Source organism: Nyctereutes procyonoides, unplaced genomic scaffold (genome assembly GCF_905146905.1).
Source record: "Nyctereutes procyonoides isolate TBG_1078 unplaced genomic scaffold, NYPRO_anot_genome, whole genome shotgun sequence".
NCBI classification, from domain to species: domain Eukaryota; kingdom Metazoa; phylum Chordata; class Mammalia; order Carnivora; family Canidae; genus Nyctereutes; species Nyctereutes procyonoides.
In genome coordinates this window covers 42,712,044-42,725,098 of record NW_026575133.1, presented here as the reverse complement: position 1 = coordinate 42,725,098, position 13,055 = coordinate 42,712,044, and the positions used below count along the sequence as shown (strand labels likewise).

At 50.3% G+C, this 13,055-nt stretch overlaps 1 protein-coding gene across 3 annotated transcripts in view; it reads right to left on the bottom strand.

Annotated features, from left to right (window-relative positions):
• Positions 1-10,421: 10,421 nt before the first annotated feature.
• SP110 (SP110 nuclear body protein) overlaps positions 10,422-13,055 on the bottom strand; it is a 42,388-nt gene continuing 39,754 nt past the window's right edge. For 2 of the 3 annotated variants that reach the window (XM_055346113.1, XM_055346114.1), the window contains 4 exons: positions 12,913-13,018; positions 12,626-12,697; positions 11,926-12,066; positions 10,422-10,831 (listed from right to left, as the gene is read on the bottom strand). In XM_055346113.1, coding sequence (XP_055202088.1) covers positions 10,742-10,831; positions 11,926-12,066; positions 12,626-12,697; positions 12,913-13,018 — 409 coding nt within the window. In that variant the 3' untranslated portion in view covers positions 10,422-10,741. Of the gene's footprint in view, positions 10,832-11,925; positions 12,067-12,625; positions 12,698-12,912; positions 13,019-13,055 lie in introns of those variants that run through there. The other variant, XR_008667095.1, reaches the window with a different exon arrangement.

Here is a 13,055-nt window from a genome sequence, read left to right as displayed (position 1 = left end):
TCGAGGCCACGTCCCCCACTTGTCTCTCTCTCAGTGGTATTGGTGCCTGAAGAGATCCATTAAAAGCCTGGGACCTGCTGTAAAGTATCCAGCTTGGCACATAGACCGGTCTTGTCTTTGAAATCAAAGCACAGGCACAGCTCAGTAGATGCAGTGAAGAGTTTTGAAACCTTAATCCATTTCTTTCCCAAGTAAAAGTGGGAGTTGCAGCGGCTAAGCTTACTGACTTTAAAGTCTCTTGTTCTATCTTCAGAATCTGTGGGCCAAACAGCCTGAGACAACAGTCTGGAAACTGGGGTCAGAACTGAGGGTGGCATCAGTGGCTGGGGACCTGAGGTGGCCTGAGATTTTTGTCTGTGGCAGAAAGAACTGGCAAGTCTCTCAGTGATGACGTGTTTTGTGAGGTACCTGGCTGGGCCTGCCCATCTGTCACCCTCTGGGAAAATTTTTTGCAGGGAAAGTCTTGGGGCAAAACCAGTTTGCCACAAGAAGCTTTGGCCTGGGCGCTCAGGAGTGAGATCCCCCCACTAATGAACGAGGAGGGGGGTCAGGGAGGCAGGATGCTGCTCAGGGAAGCTCTGGAACCCACAGGCCAGCTGGCTCAGGCTAACTGGGAGGATAGAGTCATTTGTTCATTCTACCAATATTTCCGAGGCACTTCTAAACCTGACAGGGCTATAGTGGCCAACAAAGTAGACAAAAAAATTTCTCCTCCAGGAGCTTACGTCATAGTGGCAAGGGACAGACATGGAACATAATAAACAAATCACAGCATGTGTGGGAACATGATCAATGGGGCACCGCAGGGAAATAAAGGAAGCAGGTCAGGGGAAGTGAGAGGGCCAGGTGAGGGCGGGGGTGCAGGGGTAGGGGCAAGTCAGGGTAAACTTCCCCAAGAAGGAGAGATTTGAGCAAAAAGCCTTCAGGATGAGAGAGTGAACCACAGGCATTTCTAGGGGAAGAAGTTTCCAGGCACAGGGAACTACTGCTGGTAAGGCCTGGAGCTGGGGTCCCTGGTGCTCCGGGAACAGTGATGGGGAGGAGTGAGGTGCAGAGGACCCAGGAAAGGGGAGAGGGATGGAGGAGGATCCACCAGGCGGGACCCTGGGCTTTCACCTCGAGGGTGCAGTCAGTAGGATCCGACGGCTCTAACAGGCACAGTTGGGCTGCGGTGCAGGGAATGGGTCTGGGATGGGGTTGGGGGGCCATTGGGATGGGGGTTGCAAGGTAGGAGTGGGGACACCGGGGAAGCTACTGCAGAACCCGGGTGATGGTGCTTTTCCAGCCGAGGTGAGGGCCCACAGCCCATTCTACATCTCTGCCGCCCGAAAGGTAGAGCCAGCAGCTCGTGGGCCAGCCCTTGGGAAGGCTGTGGCCTCTTGGCGGGAATGTCACTGAGCCTGGACTGTGGGCTAGATCAGGAATTTCCCCACCAGGTTGCTGGGGGAAGGGGTGGTGTGGGGCCGGGGGGCCGGGAAGATACCTCCCTGTGAGTATCTTCGAGAAAAGCATTCAGAAAGTGGTTTCCCCGATGACAGGCGCATCCAGGAAAACGAAGACCAAGAGGTGGCCGGTCTCAGGAGGTCCAGCCTCGCAGCTTCCCTGCCTCCTCGTCGTCTACCTCTGCAGGCACGGAGCCTCTCCGGGCTGGGGCTGGGGCTGGGGGCACGTTCCCTTGGGGATCCCCCAACCTGACCCTAGTCACGTGCTGGGTTCTGGCCTCCCGGATGGGGCTGGGCCTCTGTGCTGCGCCCAGGCCGAAGCACGAGGGCCTCAGCTCTGTGGATCACCGACGGGCGGGTGAACAACACCCTGGACACATGGGTCAAGGGCCAGGGGCACTCACTAGGGTCAGGCTGTGGGGATGAGTTCGCTTTATCGAGTGGCCACTGTGTGTGTGCCTGGCACTCAGATCAAATGACACCTCTTCCCCGCTAAGGAGTCACAGTGGCTAATTTGGGGTCTGGCGCCTTCTGTGATCTGCTAGGCCAGGAGAGTTTTATGGACTCCGGGGTGAGGCCAGGTGCTCTTTGGGCAGAAACAGAGCCCAGCCCGGGCCTAGGGGTTCTCAAGAAATGCCACCGGGGAAATAACCACGTGAAATAGTTAAATGGCAAGAGGGTAGGTGGCTGGGCCGCACCGGCTAACTAGGCCTCGGACGCTTTCCTGGGGGTCAGGAGAGGGCGTCGGAAGGAAAGCACTATTTCAGTGTAAGGTGTGTTTTAATTTTAGGTAGTTTGGGACAGAGGCTGGGGCCTCAAGGAGACACCCGTGACCCCCGTACATATTCTCTGCCCCTCCTGCCTTGGGTGTGGTGGTCCTTCTGGTCACCCCCAGTGCCCTGCACCCCCTGAGAAGCCTGGACCGTGGGAACTTGATCCCTCCAGCGCTGAGGGGGAAGGGGGGGGCCAGACACGGGGCACGGCCCCAGCCCCCTGCCCGCTTCCCGTCTACACCTCCTCTCGACGGTGGGTGACAGTGGGTGACCGCAGCGCCTCTTTCAAGATGAGGCTGCTTCAGAGCCTTCTTGGGGCCTCTGCTCTTCCGCTCTGGGCCCCTCCTGCCTTCACTTCCTGCTTTTCCCTGCAGCCATTGCAACAAAGCCTTTTTCTTTTTCTCTCTCTCTTTTTTTTTTAAGATTTTATTTCTTTATTCATGAGAGACACACAGAGAGAGGCAGAGACCCAGGCAGAGGGAGAAGCAGGCTCCCTGCAGGGACTCGAGCCCAGGACCCCGGGATCATGACCTGAGCTAGATGCTCAACCCCTGAGCCCCCCCAGGCGGCCCACAACGCAGCGTTTCTACCCAGGACCTGGCATTATTCTGGATTCCTTGTTCTTCACAACTGCCCGCAGCCCAGACACAACGGGGCTGTGCGACAGCCACCTCAGGGCGATTTCACATTCAAATATGATGCCAGACCAGTGTCCAAGCAAAGCTTCAAAAGGAATGTAGACATCTCAGGTCTCTCAAGATTGACCCCCCAGCAAAGCACCTAAAAGCTGGCCTCCACTGGCCCTTCTCTCCCAGGCCCTGGGGACAGCTGCGAAGTGACAGCCTGGTTCCCCTCACCTGCTTGCCCCCCCCCTCCCCGTGGGGGTTGGTGGGGAGCCCTCTACTGCTTTTCCTCCCAGCTCTCCCCACCCTCCACTCCCAACTGCTTTCTCCTCCTGGTTTCATTTTTCCTTCTGGAAACAAACACCTTCTTTCCTTTCTTATTCTTGTTTCTGAAAGCTGGTTCTATTTGAATAGATGCTTAAATAAACTAGAGCACATTAAACACCCCGAACAAAGACAACCAGGAAGTCAAGCAAACCACAAATGGGTGCTGTCTCACCCCGCAGGCCCAGGGCCGCTCTTGCTATTAAGTTGCAGGCTTGAGGCACTAGTTAGATTTGCTTCCTTTGTCAGAAGATAAAAGTGTATCTTATCAAAGGGCAGTGGGTGTCAGTCTTCATTGTGGCAAAAAAGTGTCACCTCCCAAACTTGGGAAACTTGTTAAATACACCACTTTCTGGGCATCCGGCCTAGAGTCCTAGAGATTCCCATCTGGGGCCAAGGACCCTGGGATTTGCATTTTAACAAGCTTCCCGGGGATTCTGAAGCCACGGGGCCAAGTACCACGTCAGCAGGAAGGGGCCACACGCACAGCCATCTCCAAGGGCCCGTTTCTTTCTTTCTTCCTTTCTTCCTCTTTCTTCCTTCCTTTCTTTTTCTTTCTTTCTTTCTTTCTTTCTTTCTTTCTTTCTTTCTTTCTTTCTTTCTTTCTTTCTTTCTTTCTTCCTTTCTCCTTTCTTTCTTTCTTTTCTTTCTTAAAAAATATTTTATTTATTTACTCATGAGAGACCCAGAGAGATAGAGGGGCAGAGACATAGGCAGATCCGAGGGCTCCTTTCTGATGCTCCATCATGACAGATACTTTCCTGGGACCAAAGACGTCTCCCTCTTGTGGTGCAGCTCCTGGCCCTGCTTCCCACAGAGCAGGTCACGTGGGCATTCTCACAAATGGAAGATTCCAGAATCCAGGTCCGAGCATGCTGTTGGCCATCTCCGGGCTGGGCCTACCACCAGACCCGACTGTTGCCATGAAAAATAGACGACATAGCCCGCTTTCCGGCCTGCACTCCTAGGGTGCCTCCGCTGTTAACCTACACTAGCAGTGAGCCTTTAAACTGGAGATTAGAACACAAGGGAGCTTAAAAAAAAAAAAAAAAAGAACACAAGGGAGCTTTCTTTTGTTACCTTGAGGAAATCTGCAGTCCCTGCAGGTCCCGAGTGCCTGCCACCCTCACGGCTGGGCCCGGAGCCTGGCCTGGGACAGTAGGAAAAGCTTCTCTTTGTATCAGCTCTGCCCAAGCGTTCCAAAGAGCTCAGAACCAGGGCCACAGGGTCCAGGGCGAACCACTCTGGGGAGCCGGGAAGAGACGGTTTTGCTACCACGCTCTGGCTAGGCACAGAAACCAGGGGTGCTCCAGGTGTGGGAAAGAGCGAATCTGTCCTCTGGCCTCTGCCCGCAGAAACTCAGGCTGCATTGGTATTGGTGGGTGCGGAGGGGTGGCCTGACTACCCCTGCCCCGCGTTAGGACCAGTCCCCTGCCTTACTTCTTAGGCGGAGGTGCCTCTGACAGGGCGAACCCCTACCCTCTGGACCAGTATGTGCTAGAGCATCTCTGGCGCTTCCTGGTGAGTAGTCACAGTGCCCATTAGTCCACATGCCCCCCTTTCTCTGGCTGCCAAAACCCTCCTGGCTGAGGGTCAAAAGACCAGGTGTTCCCACTCCCAGGGCACTTTTGTGGGCACATAGATCAGTTCAGAACCTAGTCTATGGGGTCAGCAGGGCCAGCCCCCGTGTCTGGGCCTTGCCAGCTGGGCATGGCTGAGGGCCTGGGTCTGAACCCACAACCCCAGTGCCCGGCTATCTGCCTCAGGGCTGCAGAATCTAGGGGCTGGAAGCTTTACTGTGGCCCATGGGAAATATGGACATCTTTGCCTCATCTCACTTCTGAGCCTCTACAGCATTTATTTATTTATTTAGTTTAGTTAGTTAGTTATCTATTTATTTATTTAAAAGATTTTATTTATTTATTCATGAGACACACACACACACACACACACAGAGAAAGAGGCAGAGACACAGGCAGAGGGAGAAGCAGGCTTCATGCAGGGAGCCCGACAAGGGACTCGAACCCAGGTCTCCAGGATCACACCCTGGGCTGAAGGTGGTGCTAAACCGCTGAGCCGCCCAGGGATCCCCCTCTACAGCATTTAGTGTGCCAAACTGTCACTCCACCCTGAACAGATTCTGTCCCAGGGCAACGGGACGGGTGAGTTCTGGTGTCAGCTGACGTGCTGGACCTGCAGCCACTGCTTCCTGTGGACACTCAGGTCTCGTGTCCCAGGCCTGGGTCACTGTCCTCACTGCTGAGTTCCTGCTTGAGGTCTCGTGCAATCTTCAGGCAAATTGGCTTCCCTGTCGCATCTGGATCAACGGAGGAGAGGGTTCCCCAAGGGGTGTCACCCTCTCTAAGCAATCAGATGCCAATGGCTGCTCATGGGGGGAGGAGTCTCCAAGGTCAGTGCATCTCTGCTCTGGTCTTGTCCCAAGGACATGCCTGATGGCACACTGCCCAAAGGAATCCTATGCGGGGAGGGTCTTCACTGAGTGGCACTCCCTTTTCCAAATAGCTCCAGAAATGCAAGTGCCCCCCTTGAGACCAGGGGAAAAATGAGTAAGACAATGGCTTCTTGGTTTTTGTGATCTCTTGTGTCATTTCAGTCGTGTGGCTGTTAAAGTGAATCGAGTCTCTGCTTTTCTTTTTCTTTTTTTTCAGGGACAAGGGCAGAAGGAAGAGCCTGGAATCCTGGAGCCCATAAAACCCAGTTCCAGGAGGCGAGGAACTCCTGGGATGCAGTAGGAGCATCCTTAGGAGGCAAGAAGCAGCCAGGCTCCTCAGGACTCGGAAGAAGAAGGGGAGAGGCTCCCAGCAGGACCCAGCAGACCGGCTGGAGGCAGAGCTCCACAGCCACCTGCAGGATGGGAGCTGGCTTGCAGGGCCTGGCTCTGCCAGAGCTTGGAGAGCATCCGAGAAAGGTCTCAGCCCAGATGCTGATTGCCAGTTAAGTCTACCTCCCGCAAGGGCAGGTGTACTTGGCCAGGAGACCATGCCTTCCCAGCTCCTAAGGATGAATTTTCCATCCTTGAATTACTTTTCCTTTCTTTTTTTTTTTTTTAATAAGTAAGATCCACCCTGTGTGTGGAGCCCAACATGGGTCTTGAATTCCCAATCCTGACATCAAGACCCGAGCTGAGATCAAGAGTCGAACGCTTAACCCACTGAGCCACCCAGGCGCCCCTCCAAGGTTGACTTTCTGGTGTCAGCTGGAGGGGAGAACAAATTCTTATGTACAATTCCTCCAGTCACTCCTAATAGAAAGCTTTTCTGGGTTCTGTTTTTGCAGCCTTTGCCCTGCCCAGTTTTGGGCACTCTAGAGTCCTTTATAACCCCTGGTGTCACAGCATGGGGTGGAGGGTGGTCCTGGGCTGACCTAGGCTCTCAGCAGCCCTGGCCAGCAGGGGGGAGGGGATGGAACCGAGCTGGTGGGCCCGGGAGTGGGAGGTCAGGAGAAGAGCAGGCCAGAGCCCACGTCCTGGGGGTCCTGGGGAAGGAAGAGGGTCAGCGGAGAGGAGCAGAATAAATCAAAACCCTGTATTTACAGGTACAGTGGGAAAACCAGATGAGCAGTAGGACCACCAAAGGGAGCCAAAGGGAGTGATGGCTCCTGGGATGGGGTCCTGGTTGTCATGGCAACTAAACTGATAGCAGTTGAAACTTTCAAAGAAATAAATGATTCCTTTAGGGTGGTTGGGTTCCTTTTGCCTGTTACAGAGCAAGCCTGAGCTGTGATAGGAGAAAGAGAGAGACGTGATTCAGCTGGGCAGGGCCAGAATGGAAGAGACGGTCACAAAAGGATGCAAGATCACTTAATACACAGCCGTCCTGGCTGCTGCTAAGCCAGGGGGAGTGGGGAGACCTTTTATCCCACAGATTTGCTGGGAGGAGAAATCTGCACCAAAGGGACAGCCACCTCTAAGCGCCCCCGCCCCTTCCCTCCCAGAACAGCATCAGGAGTCGTCTTTATGGTCACATTTGTCCCCTTCCCACAAAATGAAAGGAATTCTATTTCACTACCTGCTTTTCTTAAATCAGGGTTCAAGCTGCCTCCACCCTTTCCTGGATCGTAGGCAAAATTAGACCATATGGAGGTTCACCCTGCTGTAGAAACACTAGGGAAGACTCTCTCTACATTGTCTGTTCATGGGGCTGTGACACCAGGTACCAAAGTGGAGGCTCCCACACACCCTTGCCCAAGTGCCTGGTTGGGGAGCACGGCAGGGCCCCAAGGTGCTGTCACTCTTGAGTAAAGGACAGGTGGGGCTAGGTAGGGGGAGATAGGTAGGGGCCTGCGGAATCAGATTCACAGGACTCCCCAAAAATGTGGAGGTGCAAGGAAACAGATAAAGAAACAAACCAAAAAAAAAAAAAAAAAAAGAAACAAACCAGACCATCCTGTCCCAGATGTCAGAGGTGGGGTCTTGTTAGAAACGCTACCTGTGACCAAAAAAGAATTCCAGGACCCTAAAAAGGAAGTAAGCCATGGAAGGTGTTATCACTAGTCCTTACTCAATGGATATCTCAAGTGATACCAACAGAGATGTTAAAAGGATTTAGGTTCCCTGGTGGGCTTTCAATAAAAGACCAACCCTACAAGCTCCCAGTGGCAACCCTGTGGGGACTCCTCTCACTCCTGAGAGCTTCCTCTGTATCCTTGCTTAATAAACTGTTGGGCTACAACATGTATAGAGACAAAGGTAGAGGGAGAAGCAGGCTCCCTGCGGGGAGCCCGATGTAGAACCCAATCCCAGCACCCTGGGAAGGCAGATGCTCAACCCCTGAGCCACCCAGGCATCCCTATAAACTTCTGTTGCTGGACTCACTCTCCTTTGTCCTAGAGATTCGTCCGACACAATTCATTCTTCACACTCATTCACAATTGACTCTGTGAGACAAGAACCTCCCTCTCCGGTTTCAACTCCTTGTGTCAGGCAGCCTGGAGCCACCACCACGAAACCCTCCCAGCTTGGGCAATTTAGGGATTTATTTCCCACTGCTCTGGAGGTTGGAAGTCCCGGATGGAGGTGCCAGCTGATTCCCTTTGGTTGAGAGCTGGCTCCTGGCTTGGAGGGGACCCCTTGAGGCCTCCTCACCTGCTTCCCCCTCTCTGGGCACGGAGCAGAGCCATCTCAGGGGTCTGTCTTCTTTTTATAAGGACACTCATCCTATCTCAGTAAGGACTCACACTTGTGACCTCATTTAACTGTTAACCCCTTCTTAGATGCCCTGTCTCCAAGTACCGCACATGGGTGGGTTAAGGCTTCCATATACGAATTTGATTGGGGACAGAGTTCAGTCCACACTCCTCCATTGACCCTAAGTGAGAATGCAAAAACCAGAAACACAGATCAGGACAACTTAGTAGCAGCGGTAACTTTTTATTTTTGTGTATTGTGGTAAGAAAAGTTTCCCTGGTTAATAGCAATTAGCATTATTATAATGATAAAAAAATCATTAATTTAAAAATATTGACCCTAGAAGTGTAGTTATTTTGAGTTAGTACATTTAAGTCTTAGACTAATGACCTCAGAAGAGGAGCGCTTCCCAGAACCTATTTTTTCTTTTTTAAAAATGATAAATACAGAGGACAGAGAATGGAGAGCCAGCATATGGATAATAAATGTTCTTGAAAGAGAGCCCAGTACAAAAGGATCAGAAAGATTTAATGCAGCTGCTGAAAAAAGAACTGGATATGTATATTGAAAGGGCTCAGAGTGCCAGGCTAGATCAACGATAAGAGTATTACATTGAATCCCGTCCTGTTGAAAATATAGAACTACAGAGAGAAAGAAAAAACCTGCTATGTGTCCACACACTAACAAAGGAACAGAATTCTGACTGAATGCAGACTCACACTTGTAGGATGAAAATGCCCAAACACAGTGAACCAAGGCCTAAATCGATTTTGAAGGTGAGAAGTTGTGATAAAATACAAATTGTAGCCCAACCGTGAATTTATGAAAACAGAGAAGACATTCAGAGCTGTGCAAAGGCTCAGAAAACATGCCACCTGCTTACTCGTCTTCTAAAATGACTTAAAGAGGGGCACCTGGGTGGCTCAGTGGTTGAGCGTCTGCCTTTGGCTCAGGTCATGATCCTGGGGTCCTGGGATCGAGTCCCGAATCAGGCTCCCCTTGGGGAGCCTGCTTCTCCCTCTGCCTGTGTCTCTGCCTCTCTCTCTGTGTCTCTCATGAATAAATAAAGAAAACCTTAAAAAAAAATACTGCTCTCATGAATAAGGGTCATTCGACTTTTACCTTTTGCTTTTCAATTTTGGCAGATATTAAAAGTAATAAATAATTTACGTAATGTAAAAGTAACAAAATAATGACTTATATCAGTGAATAAAATTAATTAATACAAAGTAAAAGCAAACATCTGATACTGATAATAAATAGCCATATTATGAAACAGGGAATTCCTCCCTGTCTGAATTAAGAAGCTGTCACATAAAAAGTGACAAACATGTTGGCTTAAATATATGATTCATTAAAGATATTTTATTTTTGCCTCTAACGTTTTTTTTTTAAGATTTATTTATTTATTAGGGAGAGAGAGAGTGAGAGAGCATGAGCAGGGGGAGGAGCAGAAGCTCCAGCAGACCCAACACGGGGATTGGGGGTTGTGGGGCTCCATCCCAGGACCCAGAGATCATGACCTGAGCCGAAATCAAGAGTCAGATGCGCAATGCACTGAGCCACTGGACATCCCTGGCTCTGACATTTAAAACATAAGTTAAAAATACATTTGGAAAACTTGCAGGTGAATATTAGAATTAAAAGCTGGGACAAATGCCTTCCAGAATAGAAGGCAGAAACAAAGAAAATGTACACAAAAATCATTCCCAAGAGAGGGAATAAAATAGTACGGCAGAAATAAGGCCAAGTATGAACAACACATGCAATGACTGACTTCTTAGAAAACTATAAAAGAAAAAAAAAAGAAGAAGAAAACTCTAAAAGTGGACCCGATTCAAGAGCAAGAGAGCATCTGAAGAGTTTAATGGTCCTGAAAAAGTGGAGACTGGCCAATATCACCTCTCCAAAGAACGGTAGGCTATATAATTTTATGAGTTGGTTCATTTCAAACATTTTCAACTATTCCAGAGCATATAAAAAGGAAAGTTTTAGGCATTCTTGTGCCAAGCTGAGGTAGCCCTACATCTGATCATGACAGTACACAGAAGCTTGTGGACCAACTTCATTCATAAATACAGGTGAAAACTTCTTTTTTTTTTTTAAAAAAAAACATTTTATTTATTTATTCATGAGACAGAGAGAGGGAGAGGCAGGCTCCCTGCAAGGAGCCTGATGGGGCCTTGATCCTGGACTCTGGGATGACGCCCTGAGCTGAAGGCAGATGCTCAACCACTGAGCCAGGTGCAAAATTCCGAAAAATCCTCCCTGTGCTAATGCTAAATTGAGGTGGAATGGCCTTACTTTTTCTCGGCCTCCACACAATAACATACCAGACTCACTGGCAGTCTAAAGATGGCCAGAGTCACATCATCTGGATCCTGAAGTTGGAGTGCCTCAGACTTTCTAGAACAAAGAGTCTGGAAACTGTTCTCAATTGGCTTTGGAAAAAATAAACACTTCTTTGAGGTTCTTTTCAAATTCTGCCTCCAAGTCCAATCCTATCTGACCCAAGTCAGAAGCCTGAAAGAAAAAAAGCAAACAAATAGATGTCTAAGGACAAAGAATTAGGACCATCAAATCTTGCATTTTTGCCTTTTTTTTTTTTTGAGCCCTGCCCTCCCTGTCCCGAAAGCTATGCTTCCCCATCTGCCAGGCAGAGTGCCCAGGGTTAGTGGGGGAGATGCTGCTGCCACAGTATCGAAATGGATGAGCCTCTGCCCGATTCCTAACTTGGACCTGACAGGTGGTCTGGACTGGGGAGCTGATTTCGATCACTGCAAAGCCCGAGCTTGGGGTAAAATAGATAGAGATAAAGCATTTCTTGAAAGCCCACCCTCTGAAGGAAAGATTCCATTCTCCAAGGCTGAGCCTGGGCGAGGAGTGGAGGGGCTCCCTCCCTGGGTGGACTCTTTCTCCCTCCAGCTCCACTCCCAGACACCAGTTTATAATTTGTGGCTCGTGAACATGTCAACCAGTGCCATGGAGGAAGAGAAGGAGGCTGCCTGGGTGGAGACGGAAGTCTTCCTTGGTTACCTCCCAAGAAACATCTGTACAAAATGGTAGTATAAATCGGCATAGACGCAAGAGGCTAAAGTTAACAACGCATTGGTTTGCAAGATAGGTCAACTAGTTGTCGCATCTCGCTACCTCCAAAGGACAAAGCCAACACTATCGGAGGGCAATTCTGAGGTTTGGTTCCACTGGGAAATTTGGTGAAAAAAATCCAAGCATGAGCATCCTGGGAGTTGAAATTATTTCATGAAGTTTAACTCCTTTATTTATTTCTGTATTTCTGAGACACAGAACAATGTAACCATAAACTACCTTTCCTCCCCGTTTGAACAAGGACGATGGATGAAATCGACTGTTCTCAGTGGGACCATCCCACCTGTCCTAGGATTGGGGTTTTGGATTGTTTCCGTGGCCCTGCTTACAAGGATTCTTCTCTGCTGTTCTTTCTAAATTCCTCCTCCCAGGCCACTTTCTTCTGCTTCCGCTACTGCTTTTGAGCTCTCTCCAGGACAAGATTGGTGTGACTCTTGCAAAGTTCATCTGTCCCAGGACTTAGGGAAAAGTGGAAAGGGCATGCAAAGGAAACAGGAGACATCCTTTACCTTGTAAAATGTTTTATGATTGCGAAAGATCAGCCGCATGTCCCGAACAAACCACGCCACTGTGTACACTTGCTCAGTCAACCTTTCCTTAACCAAGTCCAGCCACATGGCTTCCTTAAAGGGCTCTCCATAATCTCGAATCTAGGGACAAAGCCACCAAAAGGGGGATGTTAGCACAGCCACTGTTACTGGAATTGGATCCAACTGATATAACCAGGCAAGGGAGGATCCAAGCATTGGCCTGTGTATGGCAGGCCCTGCTCGAAGCACCGCCACCGTGTTAGCATCTGATCCTACAACAGCCCTAGGAGATAGGTACGATAATTACCCTCATTTTCTAGGTGAGGAAACCAAGGGATGGAGAAGTTCAGTAACCTACCCAGGATTTCACAGCTAAAAAGTGGTAGAGGTGGGATTTGAAGCCTCCCGAGACGGTGCCCTAAACCCTCTGCTGGCTGTGAGAAAGTATTCCCACCTAAGAAGGTGAAACTGAGGCACACAGGAAGCGGACCAAGTTGCTCAATGTCCCAGAACTAGGATGCGAGGGGTGGAGTTTGAACCCGGAGGCCTCCTCCAGAGTCTGCAACTCCACCTCCTCTTGGCAAACAGCAGTGCCCTCAGGAGTCACACTCCAAAATTCCAGAATGACTTTTGCATAGAAGAGATGCCCAGAGGACAAGAATCGTAAAATATCACTTACGTTATGTGGGGTTTCTGCAAAAAAGGAGCTTTGTGGATGACAGTAGGCCTTCAACAGGAGGAACTCACACTTCTGTAAAACGTGAAGAGAGCTTTGAAGGGAAACGCAGCTCCGAGAAAGTGGGGTACGTCGAACTCTGTTTGGATTCTGGGCACCAAATCACCTTCCCTAAATCCAGACACTGCAGGCTCCCTCAGGCACCCATGGGCACCCTTCCCCTCACCCTCTGTTTGGTCTTCTCACGTGTCCGGGGTAATGAGAAGGGTTGGGGTTGGCACCCAACTCACCAGCTGCTCCTCGGGCTGCATCTGCCTCTCAAGGGCCTCAGACTCCCCATGACACTGCTGCCTTCGCAAAGACTCTATCCTGCAGAAGGTGCAGCTCCACGGGCTCCTGAGAGGTCAGGCGTAAGTGAGCAAGGGCAAGGCCC